Below are 14,394 nucleotides of genomic sequence, written 5' to 3'. Positions count from 1 at the left end.
GGCGCCATGAACTGCCAATAATGATAGCAAAGCAGAGATGTTGGCACGACAACAGCAGTGTTGATGCTAGACCGACGTAAAGCTGTCTTAATTCTGTCCCCTTGAGAATACAACACAGTTGGCAGGCTAGATTCTCAAGACAACAGAGAGCCGAGACATTTGGGCGGACAGCAGAAGAGAGATGAAATGACAACGTCAACATTGCAGGTATGATTTAGCTAGCTGCTGAAGGTTAGCTAACAGCTAGCAATACAGAGCTAACAGCGTTAGTGAGCTGCATCTTTTTCCTGCCATTGAACAGATTCCACCTGTCACACTGGAAACTGGACAAATTGTATGAACGGCCTTATCTACGATTACACAAAGCGTCGTGGCAGGGTGCAGCCAACGATTGCCACATTATTATATTATGCTGCTAGCGTAGCTTAATTGTGATTGTTAGCCTATAGCTGCTGCTCAAGTTGTGAGCTAGCTGGCAGTGCCCACAACAACACAGATGGTGCTGATGCTGACTAGCTAGTCAAACAAACATCTGGTTGTGTGTTTTGTTAGGGTTGACAACTTGACATTCTAGTGGAATAACTTCTGTCTCATACTGTAAACATAAATAACGACTATTGACTGGACCTGTATATACAGGTTTTGTAGCAATAATTAATTGTCGAATGTTTAAGCATATGCTAATCATTTTATAGTTTACTTAAAAAACTTTTTCCAAATTATTAAAGTTTAACATTTAGTCAAAAATAGCCAATTTAACACAGAGGTACTCCGGTTACAGTTGTGTTTACCATCATTAGGTCAGATGCTGACTCTTAACATGAACAAGAATGTGAATTGTGAAACTTCTATTTCCCTAGTTCCATCCTCCTCGCATTCCTTTCTGCCCACCTCCAAGTATATTATATTATTATATATATTTTTTTAAAGCTATTTTGTCCTAACAAAAATTCCCATTGACAATGAATGGAGAATTTACGTAATTTGTCTGAGCAAATCGACATGTTATGTCATGATGATGTATGATGATAAGAGTGCCCCTCACTTCACACGGGAGTGATTTTTTTTTTCTTGTAGAAAGCGATTGATCTTGTTACCAAAGCCACAGAGGAGGACAAGGCAAAGAACTATGAGGAGGCCTTACGCCTTTATCAGCATGCCGTGGAATACTTCCTGCATGCTATCAAATGTGAGTACAATATTCATACATTACAGTCCTACAGTGTTGAATACCTCCGCAGTATCATGCTTGCCTTTAACACCCATCACCAAGAGAGAGAACCTCGGAAGCGACCGAGGGTGTTTGCTTCTCCATGCAATGATGCAACCTATACGTTGCAATTCTTTCCATAGACAACCTACTTCATTAGAAATACAAGTCCTATCTGCTTAAATATTGCACCTCCATGGAAGGGATTATCTATTTTGTATCTGAAAGCCTTTGGTTTCACAAAGGTCCACTGTTATTATTCGAGCAACCTTGTCAACTCTTGTGAAGCGTGTGTTCTTTTGCTGTGATTTACACTTGACTGTTACCCGCATGTGCTCATTATCGCCAGTATGTGAGCAAAGTTATTTTCGGGAGCACTCACTCAACATTCTGCTTATGTTCAATTAAAAAAGAAAATAAAAACTGAATAGGTAATAAATACATTTTTAGAAATGGCACACGCAGGATGTTCAATGATGTAGAACTTGCTTTGGAAATGGAATTCATCTTACATGCTGAAAAAGAAGACGTAGAAATATGCAGTGCTTCAAAGAGCTTATTGGCAGAAAGTTGCTTATAACATGACAAGTTGACAACAGTGGATTTGCTTGCCCACAATCAAATACCATCAGATAGGACTTTTCTTTCTCACGAGGAGTATATTGAAGCAAAATGCGTCGTATCGCTTGCAGTACTGCGGCTAAGAGAGAGGAGGTAGGGGGGCCAAATACACAATAACTCTAGGGGTTCTTGACATGAAAAGTTTGAGAACCACTGAAACATAGGTTTTTCAGACAACTGTTAGGATTTAAGAAGATTTTTTTTAACACATTCTGTGCTCCTTTGTTTTACTGTGTGTATTTTCTCTTCTTCAGATGAAGCCCATAGTGACAAAGCGAAGGAAAGCATACGAGGGAAGTGCATGCAGTACCTGGACAGAGCGGAGAAGCTAAAAGACTACCTGAAGAACAAAGAGAAAGGCGGCAAGAAGCCTGTGAAAGAGGCCCAGGGCAATGACAAGTATGCTCACTCGTATTTCACAGTTAATTGAGACACTTCGGCTCAGATTGATCATAGACCATTTATTGCAAAGCTTTTGCATGATAGTATGGCGGTGTGGCTCTGCTCATGTGATATCAGATGATCTTCGTACCGAGACACAGGTCTGATTATCTCTGATATCACATTTAATATCTCCGTGTATCTGTGCACCAAGACACAGCTCTGATATCAACAACCCCCCAGAGCAGAGCCAAAGATACAATAATCCATGAACAATACACAGTAATGACACATCAACACATGATTCAACACAATGAAACACAACACAATACAATAATATCCCATAACCCCTGGACTAAGAACTACAGGGAGGAGGCCAGGGAGGTGGGGGAAATTGTCACGCAGCGCCGCACGAGCTGAAGCTGAAGAGAAGTGAGCTTAGGCTGCTTAAGTAGCCGCCTGAATTGCACTGTGGGAATGAGGGCGTGGCCTAGAGAGGCAGCAGATTTAAAGAAGCAGTATAGATCACTAGGGGGAATGAATGAGGGGGAACCGTGTACACATATAAACCATCTGCCCTCCGTGACGCAATGAACTAACGCTACGCTTGATTTCAAGAAAAGTAGATGAAACAGCAGAGACGACATTAACATTTTAGAGTGGTAGATGTTTGGCATTCTTCCTAATGTGTGCATCCTATATCCCTCCTAGGAGTGACAGTGACAGCGAGGGTGAGAACCCAGAGAGGAAGAAACTGCAGGAGCAACTTATGGGTAAGAGAGTGTGCACAATAATCTGTACGGTACATTTATGAACCAGAGCGTGCATACATGCAATGCATAACAAATGTAATAACATTAGAATCTAATTTTGAGCTCTGTTAACACTTTTTAGCCAGGGAATTCCTCAAAATAAAGGCGCTAGAGTGCCAGCAGATATGGCAGCTTTTACTCTGAAAAGCCCTGCCTTCCGTTTCCTCCCAAAACCGGGAGGCATAATCTTCCATTCTTAACTCGCGCAAATACAAATTGACCTCTATTATAACCTTATAATAGAGAAAATATATCATAAATAAATACTGAAACCAGATATAATCATTATGGAAAGTTAATGCATGTACTGTGTACTATGTAAACTCTAATTTCCATTTTCCAGCCGACCCCCAGGTTGAGAACCCCTGATCTATAACACCTTGTATTTGTGTATTTCTATTTTGCAGGTGCCATTGTAATGGAGAAACCCAACGTCAGATGGAATGATGTCGCTGGACTGGAGATGGCCAAGGAAGCTCTCAAGGAAGCCGTAATCCTGCCCATCAAATTTCCTCATCTCTTTACAGGTACTACTGTGCTGTAAGGGTTGACCATAGTTACACAGTGGACATTTTGCTGTTACAGTATGTCATTATCGAGAGATTTGAAAGCTCCACCCCGTCGGACGCAAGAGGGCTACAGTCAGTGACGCGTGATTATGAATCCCACCAACGTTCTAGGGTAGACCCGCCTCACCATGTGTCTGATTGGCTCCCGGGAAGGCATAGTTTTACTGAGGTTAGGCCGTTCGGGTTAGGTTTAGGGGGGTGCATACTTAGTTTAGACTAGTCATTGGATAGACATGGGTTAAGGTTAGGTTTAGGTGTGCTGCCCCGTGGGAGGTGAGGGTTTGAGATAGGTTGTAGTTGTAGGACTAATGACGCAAAAACGAGAACTGTCAATCACAACGACTACGGCCAATCACAGCGGGGATTCCTAGAACTGCGGTGGGATCCATAATAACTCGTCAGTGACGCGTATTCTATTCATAATAATACTCCAGGTCAGCGGTGGGCAAATTTGACGATGGAGAGGGCCACTATATTTTCACACTCACTCCAAAGGGCCAAATTGCATAATACTGTCGTAGCAAAAATAGCCGATCTACAAGCTCAAAACGCGTCGCACTGTGATGTGTTTTGAGCTTGTAGATCAGCTATAATTCGCTATTATTTAAATTGAAATCCTGAAAAAATCTATTGGAATGCTGAAAAGTAACATGTTTATTTAATTTCAAATGCCTTTAATTATAGTTATGTAACTACATTCATTGGACATAAAAAAAGACAATAACATTTTAATACTACTCATTAAGCTACTACTTTAGAAGAAAAGAAAAAGCGGGTCATGAGTATTCTACCCGAGGGCCGCATTATGTTTGCCCATGTATGCTCCAGGTTATGTAACGATGTCATATTACTATGTCTGCCCCAGGTAAGCGCACTCCATGGAGGGGCATCTTGCTGTTCGGCCCTCCGGGGACCGGGAAGTCCTACTTGGCCAAGGCTGTCGCCACAGAGGCCAACAACTCCACCTTCTTCTCCGTTTCCTCCTCAGACCTCATGTCCAAATGGCTCGGGGAGAGTGAGAAGTGGGTGTCCTTCTTACAATATACAACTGTTCATCGGGGGTTCTCCCCAAATGGGAACACCTGAGTTCCCAATTGTAGGAATCCTACATTTAGCATTTTTCATGTCTGTCACTACCTAGAACAGACTGGTTCCAAAACTGTTTCATGTCAAGGACCCCCATATTTACATTTATTAGCCCGTGGACCCCCCATTTGAAGAGACATGCCAGAGAAGATTTGTACGGCTCTAGTAGTGATTCTCAACCCGTTTAATTTCAAGGAACCCCCCCCAGTTTGACATGCATTAGGCTGCGGACCCCCATTTAATGACATTTCTATCTCTGGGACCCCAATTTATATTGTAAACTCAATACAATAATCTAACTCTAAGAGTGTACAAATGGACCATTTGTAACTCTCAGAGTTACAGACCCATAAGGGTCCATTTGGTTCCTAACTATCATTTAGCTGGGGACCCCCTGGAACTGCCTCAAGGACCCCTGGGGTTTCCCGGACCCCACTGACCTAGAAGAAATAGAAATCTCTGTTGGGTATCTTTCCTTGATCACCAACCCACCCTACACTGTAAATCATTTCATAATCTAATGTTGGGGACAGGGGACGTGTTGCAGGAATGCTACAGTAAATACACGTACCCGTGCCTTTTTTTAAACTGTTGTATGGCATTGTGGCCAATTTAACACATAGGCTACAAGGACTCACTTTTTAGAGTCGAACCATCATGGTATTAAACTTCTTAATACCATTTTTTATTTTAATTAAATATTTCTGTGACCTTTCTCCATCCATCCTTCACTTCCTCTCTCAGGCTGGTTAAAAACCTGTTTGAACTGGCTCGCCAACAAAAACCTTCCATCATCTTCATAGACGAGGTGGACTCGCTGTGCGGCTCCAGGAACGAGAATGAGAGCGAGGCAGCCCGCAGGATCAAAACAGAGTTCCTGGTACAGATGCAAGGTGAGATGCTGTGCAGTACATACTTATGCATGTCCAGTACATCCAGTACATGAACTTATAATGTGCCATTCATTCAGGTTGTAAGAGCCATTATGAGTATGACCTAATGTTGTTTTTCTAATTGATGACATCACTGCAGCTTGGTCAATGTCAAGGCCAGCCCTGCCCTGTTCTGAACAGCCCTTGAACAAGTTGAACATTGAACCTGTAACTAGAATCTGCCTTTTCTGTGAAGGTCCAGCTTAAAACTACTAGATTTTTGGATCTTGCAATTATGAACATTGCCCGAGTTTATTCATGCCTAAAAGTTTTTTGTATTTTGATTAATTGTTTTCGTTTTACATGACTCTTTGTATTTTTGTATTTCAACAGTCGCAATTAGGGGCTGACAGCTCCCACACAGGCCTATGCTGCATGACACTATCAACTGTCCTATTGACTCCTGCTCTGATCTGTCAGGTGTGGGACAAAACAACGATGGGATCCTGGTCCTGGGAGCCACCAACATCCCCTGGGTCCTAGACGCTGCCATCCGCAGAAGGTCAGGGTCCACCTGAATGTAGACATTGTTAACTGTGTGTTTGAATGCGTCTATACACTGTATACAGTATGTGTATATTAGTGAAGACTAAAACGTATGTGTTGCTTGGCCAGCCCTTCCAATAAATACAACTGTGTTTGTGGGAGTGAAGCCAGACAGGGAACAGGTTCTTTGTTGCTGCATTAACGGATCCTACAGCACCTGTCAGCAGGGGTGTTTAACTACGAGCAATAGGGTGGTGTTCCGCATGCAGGTGAAAAATGCATGCAGAACAAAATGTTTTCTAAATCCTGAAAGATTTCTGAAAAACCCATGTTTCTATGTCAGTCGTTCTCAAACTATTACATGTCATGGAGCCCCAGAATTACCTGTATTTGGCTGCAGACCCCAATCTCAAAATATGTTGTTCCAGGGACCCCCCAGAAGCAAAGATTTGAGTTAAAAATCACACCTGTGTGAACTGAGTGGTGCAACTCCCCTCTCCCCCTGACTCTCTCTCTCTCTCTCTCTCTCTCTCTGTAATTAGCACTAGGCAACAGTGCAACACTATCTTTCTCTCTCTGTTTCTGGCACAACAGCGCCACTTTTGCCCCTACTGGTACTCATAGCCACACACATAGGTTAACACATAGTTTAACACGGACATTGCTGTTCCTTGGAGTGGTTGCACCACTCAAAAACGTTTGCTCTGGAAGAATATATATTCAAAGATATCAACCACATTTTCACGATTTTTCAAAAGCAGATCTACAAGCTCGTAACGTCGCACTTGGAGCTTGTAGATCTGCTATTTATCAACAGCTAAAGTATAACGTAATGTTTAAAACACCAAAAGGGGTTCCCATCCTGAGTGGGTTAATTTAACAAACAAATTCATATGATTGACACCTCCTATTTTGCATTCTGACTCAGGTTTGAGAAGCGTATCTACATTCCTCTGCCTGAGGAGCCGGCCAGGTCCACAATGTTCCGCCTGCACCTCGGCAACACGCCACATAGCCTGAGCGAACCCGACTTGCGGCAGCTGGCGCACAAGACAGAAGGCTACTCTGGAGCCGACATCAGTATCATCGTCCGAGATGCGCTCATGCAGCCCGTCAGGAAAGTCCAGTCTGCCACGCACTTCAAAAAGGTGTGCTTGTTTTGCAGAGAAAGTAAAGGCCCACCGCATACTCCAGTTTTAGGTGATAACCTACTCACCACGGTGGTTGGGGAAACAACAACATGACGTCACTGAAGCCATGGCAATAAGTGACTTACCGCTCACCCCAACACATCTCTCTGTTTTTACTAACCGACATCATCTAAAACGTTGATATGTTGGCACCGGCCGAGTATAGATAAAGCATCACTTCTGGGATCTCAGATCCCACCATGTTGTCTGTTTATGACATGTTTTTAATTAGTATGGATTATTGCTATAAACTAAATTGATTAGTTTGTGATGTGAGATAGGGCTGTCAAGTTGACAATTAATTGTCACACAAATAATTGCGATTAATGATGTAATTGCATTGTTGGCATTGGAAATTGGAACGTTATGAATATAAATTACATTTCTGTTTGCCTTTTAGGCTTTGTAATAAAAAAGTGCACAGGGCAGACATGACAAATAACCAAGAAATGACTGGCATTTTAATAGATTTTATACTTTAAAAAAGGTTAAAAAAAATAGAGTAAATGGCTGATCTACAAGCTTACAACATGTCAAAGTGGTAAAAAAAACATCTTTCATGAAAAATAATAGCGATCATCTCAAATAATTGCGATTAGACGATTATGTAATAATTGTGACACACCTAATGTGAGTGTGTTAGTGTTGCTTATTTGTGAAAACAAAATGGCGTGAAACATGGAACATACGAGATTGGATCAAGATTTAGTCTAAACGTTTCTGTATTGTGTACCTGTAGGTATGCGGTCCGTCCCGCAGTAACAGCCAGTTAATGGTGGATGACCTCTTGACCCCGTGCTCCCCCGGTGACCCTGCTGCCATGGAGATGACCTGGATGGAGGTGCCTAGTGACAAGTTACTGGAACCCATCGTGTGCATGGTGAGTGACACACAACACTTAAACACACTTTGGGTCAGTACGTTTTGGTCAGTTGGTCTGTTTTGGTCAGTAAGTAAAGTAAGTAGCCATGAGCCATGAGGCCCATAGGGCAGGAGCTATCTCCTGTTTCTGTAGCGTGAGGCAGCTTGATGTACAAGTACACCCCCTGGACATGACGCTAGTATGTCGCAGGGACTTACCCCCAATCCAACCCTTGATGCTGAGGGCTGTATTTTGCGTGTCTTAAGTACCAGGTCTTATTCCCTAACTTGAGTAAACTAAAGACCTGGAGGCGTGGTCAATGCTCTTTGGCCACTCAGAATAGCCAAATGGCATTGACCACGCCTCCAGGTCTTTAGTTTACTCAAGTTAGGGAATAAGACCTTGTACTTAAGACACGCAAAATACAGCCCTTGAGTGTCAAGCAGGGAGGCACTGGGTCCCAGTCTTTGGTATGACCTGGCCGGGGATCGAACCCCGACCTCCCAGTCTCAGGGCGGACACTCTAACCACAAGGCCACTGAGCTGGTTTTGGTCAGTGCTATACCCCTTATCCCTACATTTCTTTGCTTTTTTATAAAAAATTTATCATTTTTTGAATAGTTCAAATAGCCAATCTACAAGCTCACAATGCATTAATATAAATCGACTGTTTTTCAAAATAGTAAAAATAAAAAAGGCAAAGAAGTTTCGGGATAAGGGGTTTAGCACTGACGGAAATAGAGCCCCGAGTCTCTAATGGCGCTGCCACAAAACCCACTAAAATGAAGCAACTGTTGTCTGTGAGTGTCACTCACTTTTTAACACTCTAATTGCCCAGGGTTATTTAATCCATTAAATGATAGCGCCCAATCGATTCATAGCAACGGAGCACTTTTACAGACTGACCGGATGTTATGCCGGATGTGGCTGTCCACTGTAGCAGCTAAAGCCCAACACACACCGGATGTTATGCCGGATGTGGCTGTCCACTGTAGCAGCTAAAGCCCAACACACACCGGGTGCGCAGCGACGCGGCACAGGCGTTGCCGCGCGGCAACGCCTGAAAAATAGAACGGTGGCGTATCGGAGCGTCAGGCGAGGCGTGAACGAGTGTCGGACGCCGCCGGTGTGCGATAGGTTCATTGAAAATAACGGAGGCGGCTGTTTTGTCGCGCGGCGTTCGCAGACGGTGTGTGAGGCCCTTAAATGTAGCCAACGGGAGGTAAATCTATCACGACTAGCGACTGGACACAGTGGACAGCGGGGGCCCGTCTAACACATGATCTTTTCTTAGAATTGGACGGGATGATTTAGATTGCGAGTTATTAACGTGTGGCCAGTGGGGAGCGTGTACTTTATTGGAACCAGGGCTTGCAGTCTTATTCCCAGTATACTGTTTTTATGCCAGTTTTTGGTTTTTGCTGTCTGCTGTGTCACTTTAGATTTGAACCACTTTAACCTTTTTGGCTGTGGCTATTAACCCTTTTAGACTGTAAAAGGGACTTTTACAGACTGTTTTAGACATAACTAATCCAACCGACGGGTTGCTAGGACGTGTATACACGTCATAGCGCATTTTCATTGATATCAAAGGAGAGAAAAATATATTTTTATTTTTATTTTTTTTGCCTTCCAAGGCCACCATACTCCTTGCTCTTCGCACATCCGCGGTCCCGTTCACTTCCCTGTTTACTGCTGCAGAAAGAATCCCTCGTATCTCCTAATCTAGGGAGCTCTCCGTGGGTTTTGATCAAATGGATATACTAAGCTCTTCATTTCTGACTTCTGACCTGCCTCTCATTCAAAATATGAACGCGAGGGATCATCAAGCGATTTTATCGTAACAATAGCAAGGTAAGCAAGCAAAAATATGTCTCACGATTTGTTTTCTTTACAGAGTAAAAGCGGACATATCTTCCCAGCGCCCGAGCTTCTATTTTGAAAGAAATCCCGGTGCTGATTGTGTTAAACAATAGCAGATATATAAGCTCATAGCGCATTACTTCGTGCTGCACTGAACTTGTAGATCTTCTATTTTAGAAGAATTTTGAACATTTGTGCAATGAATATATATATAATATATATATTGTTTTTTTCAAGCGAACATTTTTAACTCAAATCATTGCTTCTATGGGTCCCCTATCCCAACATATTTTGGGATAGGGGTCTGCAGCCAACTACATAATTATATTAAAGGACCACTTCACCACTTTTCAACCTACGTTCATATAATTGGTCCTCACTAATGTTCATGATAAAATTCTGTGTTTTTGTTCATAATACAAATCTAAATATTCTTTGAAAGAAATCTTGTTTAAAAAATAAATCTGCTTAACGATGATGTCACTGGTGGACGGGTTTCTGAACAAGTTTGAGAACCACTGGTATAGCAACATAATTTAGAAGATAACATTTCGTAGACTTGGCCTCGGTTCTCAATGGTTTTAACCTTCATAGTATAGTAAATGTTTTGTGTGTTTCTCTTTGCTCTCCAGTCTGACATGCTGCGCTCTCTGGCCACCACACGACCCACGGTCAACTCTGAGGACTTGTTCAAGGTCAAGAAGTTCACAGACGACTTTGGAATGGAGGGTTGAGGGACAGGAGAGACATAATGTTGGAAGAAAGAAAGAAAGTGAACCCCTATTCCGCCTGAAGGGTTCAAGTACCACAAAAGAACAACGCTGGTGTGTAAGAAATACACTGAAGAATTGTATATTCTGTACTTCTAATCCACCCGTCCCGTTTTTGTTTTGTTTTATCCATGGAGGAAGTTGGAACAAGTGCAATAGAAAACAAAAAATGCATCTTGGTAGAAAGCGATTTGCCGACTCTGTGATGTCAAGCCCCATTTCAGACAGTAGGCAGGCAAGTCTACTACATATATATACAATAATTGTTTACATCAAACCTACATTGGCAAGAACATTAAAACAAATGATATGACAAATGTTTCCCTCTCTAAGCCTCCACTGGCGACCGAAGGGCTTTTTTGTTTTTGCCATACTGCACTTTGTTTGGGTCACTACAAATCCAGAAACTGTGACCTTTGAAAAGCTTTTGAAGGAAAGTTTTGTGTGTTACATTTTGTGTTAATGTATTTATTTGGTATTATTTAACAGCCTGTTCATGTTTATTTGGTTCTGCTAGATTCACAACACACCCGACGTCTCTCTACAGCTACACTTTAACAAGTATTTGGAAACCTAAACTACTCATTTCACTTTCACAAAGAGCAGCTCATTTATTGTATCATTTTAAATGTAATGATGGATGTTTCTGCCTCTGAAAACAAATCATTGGTTATTCAAATTAGGAATATAGTAGTATCAACGGGGTTCCCAGGGTCAGGAAATTCCTGTTTCCCGGTCCTGGAAAAGGTTTTGAATTTTTATTTTTTATTTTTAAGGTCAGGTGGTTCAGATATTTATTTCCAAACAGTGTTAGCACTATTTATTTATTCATATCACCTATTTCAATTTGTTTTACTGTATGACAGACTGACCCACTTCATAGTTTCTTGTTGAAGGTGAGAGTTGTTTACACTTGAGTACTGTATATCCTCTGTTGACCATGTTATGTCAGCGAGTTCAATGTTTGGGAGTTATTTTGTTAGATCAAGAAGTAGACCAATTGCAAATAAAATGGGTCCCTCAAAGATAGTTAGTTAGTTTATTGACACAAATGTATAAAACATTGGGTCCAAACAATAATAAAAAACCCATGAATCAAGGTACAATACATTAAAATATACAATACATAACACAAAATCCCTTTACAACAGGAGCTTCCTATTGCTCCACAAGTGACAGGCAGGCATGTAGCATACGCAAAGTCTCTCTGTTGGTGTCCACAAAGAGTGAGCTCAAATCAATACCCTCATGTCCATACAGAGTACCATTTTGTTAAAAACATGACGGATATGAAGATGCAGGATTAGATAGCCAGATAACTTTGAACAAAGCATAGTTCTTTTTCTTTCAGTATTACACTTGAATGCTGGTTCTTTGTGTAATGCAGCCATACCAACCAATAATCTTGCACTACAAATTCTGCTTTTATTTCATGGTCACTATCTGCCTAATTGAGTAATCCTGCTTGTTGAGGTATACCCCTAACATTTTTTGTGTAGCTACTGGTTCAATTCAGGGTCAATTATGGTCCAGAATTTTATCGTTGGCCCATGTAACCATGACTACTACTCTTAACTTGAATTAATAAAAACTTCAATTTCAAATAATGTGACACATTTTGTTGTATAATTTCTAGCTGGTGATACCTAGCATATTGGGGTGGGCCAAGTAGTTGGATAAAAGGTTTCACTTCAATTCACAACTGTTTACAACCTGAGAAGATTACCTAATACCTCAACCCGAAACGGTTAAATATTAGGCCACAGCTAATAAGCAGAGACGGGTTAGCACAGCAGTCACTTGGCTACACTACCCCGTAACCCCAGCAGTCACTTGGTTACCCCAAGTGACTGGGAGTAACCTTTTCGCGCCCCAGACTCGGGCCAGGCCAGATCCAACGAGCTGTCCGCCGTCCCGGTATGACCCACCGTTCGGGCACGATCGCCGTTTTAATCCAAACATTTTAGAAATACTAGCCAGTTAAAGCTGCCTGTGTCTGCTCTGAGGAGGGTTTTTTGACTTGAGTAAATGTACTATCCAGTATCCACGCATGTTTCACACACTTAATTTATTTGGTATTAGTTACTGTCGAATTTAAATCATTGAATCGTGTGAATGAACCAATATTGTTGTCCATGTATATCGTCACCCATGTATGCATATCGAATCGCTGTTAAAATGTATCGTTCAAACCCCACCAAGTTGGTTGCCCTATTCTTGACTCCGAAACCAAAACATGTTTTGAAAGCTAACAGCCAGAATAACGTAAAGCATTGGAAAACTGTGGCTCAGTGTGTCAAGACATTCTCTAGTTGTTTCCAGACTGTTTGTTCAAACTGCTGAGCTTATTGTACTCTAAGTCCTAAGCACTGTGGCTCGCTGTATGTTAAGATAAGATGTTCACAAGATTATTGGCTCAAACACAACCATTTTAAGTTGCCACTCTCGAGTCCAAATTAATGTTTTGAAGGCTAACACCCACAACATATAGGGCATAGCAGTGACGCCCATTTTTTGTTTCCATTGATCCAGACACCATAGAGATTTCCAAAAACACTTTAAGCCTAGAATCAAACCACCTGGGATCCTGGTGATTCTTGATTTTTCTCCTCACAGAATCTAATGTTTTATGGTTATGATTCACCAGGATCCTGGATGGCTTGATTCTGGGCTTAAAATACTATATATGAATATTATATGAACCAGAAAATGTCTGCCACTGCTGTGCCCAAACCCGCATAGCATATAATATGAAGGTACTGTATAGGCAGTGGTGGAAAGTATCTAAGTACTAAGTTAGTTGGCCACAAGGCCCTTTGCTCACACTTAAATCTTTTCACTCTTCACTACTGACAGCTGTAAAGTGTTTGTATCAGCGCACTAGTTATTAATAGAAAGTTAAGAATAGAAAGAAACACTATAGACCCATGAGAGATTTTTGTGAATAACTGCTCTAGCCTGGTTAACCACTCCCCCTTGAAATCACACTGCATTTTGGAATGAAACGTATTCAAGGGGGAGTGGTTAACCAGGCTATATCTGCTCTGCTATGAGATGGTACCGGATGGTACTGGACTCACATACATGCTAGCCTCCGTCCCAGGCTTAGGCCTGACCCACACCTTTCGATCTAGCATACAACATTGATGCATGCTAGATGTATGAGACTTGTTTACTGATGCAAGCTCCCAATGCATTTCCAATGGAAGTCACATGGTTTGACACAACATTTTTGTTGTACGGCTTTCGGCTGTGTTTCGACTGCCCCCCCCTCCCCCTCACTGAGCTTGCATCAGTAAATAAGTCTCATGCATCAGCTATACATCAATCTGTTGTGAAGGTGTGAGTCAGGCCTTACTTATCTGCATACAGGTTAAAGTAGTGAATAAGTGAAGATGACGTTTTGGAAGAATTTTGAACTCTGATCAATTGTCTTGAGTGATCTTCAGTGAAGGATTTGGAGCCATGCAATGCATACAACTTTGGAAAAAACTCATCATTTTGAGCACATGTAAATGTGGCTCTTCATGAAAAGGAGTCAAAATGATCCCACAAGAGAATTGGAACCAACAGCCTTTACAATGCATGTCACTTTAATAAATAAAAAAACCA

At 41.8% G+C, this 14,394-nt stretch overlaps 1 protein-coding gene across 1 annotated transcript; it reads left to right on the top strand.

Annotated features, from left to right (window-relative positions):
• The first annotated feature begins 31 nt into the window (after positions 1–31).
• Positions 32–12,379, top strand: vps4a (vacuolar protein sorting 4 homolog A). The gene is made up of 11 exons (XM_080761411.1): positions 32–207; positions 1,078–1,189; positions 2,086–2,230; positions 2,924–2,985; positions 3,432–3,551; positions 4,459–4,615; positions 5,424–5,572; positions 6,032–6,113; positions 7,026–7,245; positions 8,027–8,167; positions 10,645–12,379. The coding sequence occupies exons 1-11, from the start codon at positions 187–189 to the stop codon at positions 10,744–10,746; spliced, it is 1,311 nt and encodes a 436-aa protein (XP_080617537.1). The 5' UTR covers positions 32–186; the 3' UTR covers positions 10,747–12,379.
• The last annotated feature ends 2,015 nt before the right edge of the window (positions 12,380–14,394 follow it).

Source organism: Protomyctophum bolini, assembly GCF_963924005.1.
Source record: "Protomyctophum bolini genome assembly, chromosome: 4".
Classification (NCBI taxonomy): Eukaryota; Metazoa; Chordata; class Actinopteri; order Myctophiformes; family Myctophidae; genus Protomyctophum; species Protomyctophum bolini.
Note: the sequence above shows the minus strand (reverse complement) of the source record. Positions and strands in the feature narration are given on the sequence as shown.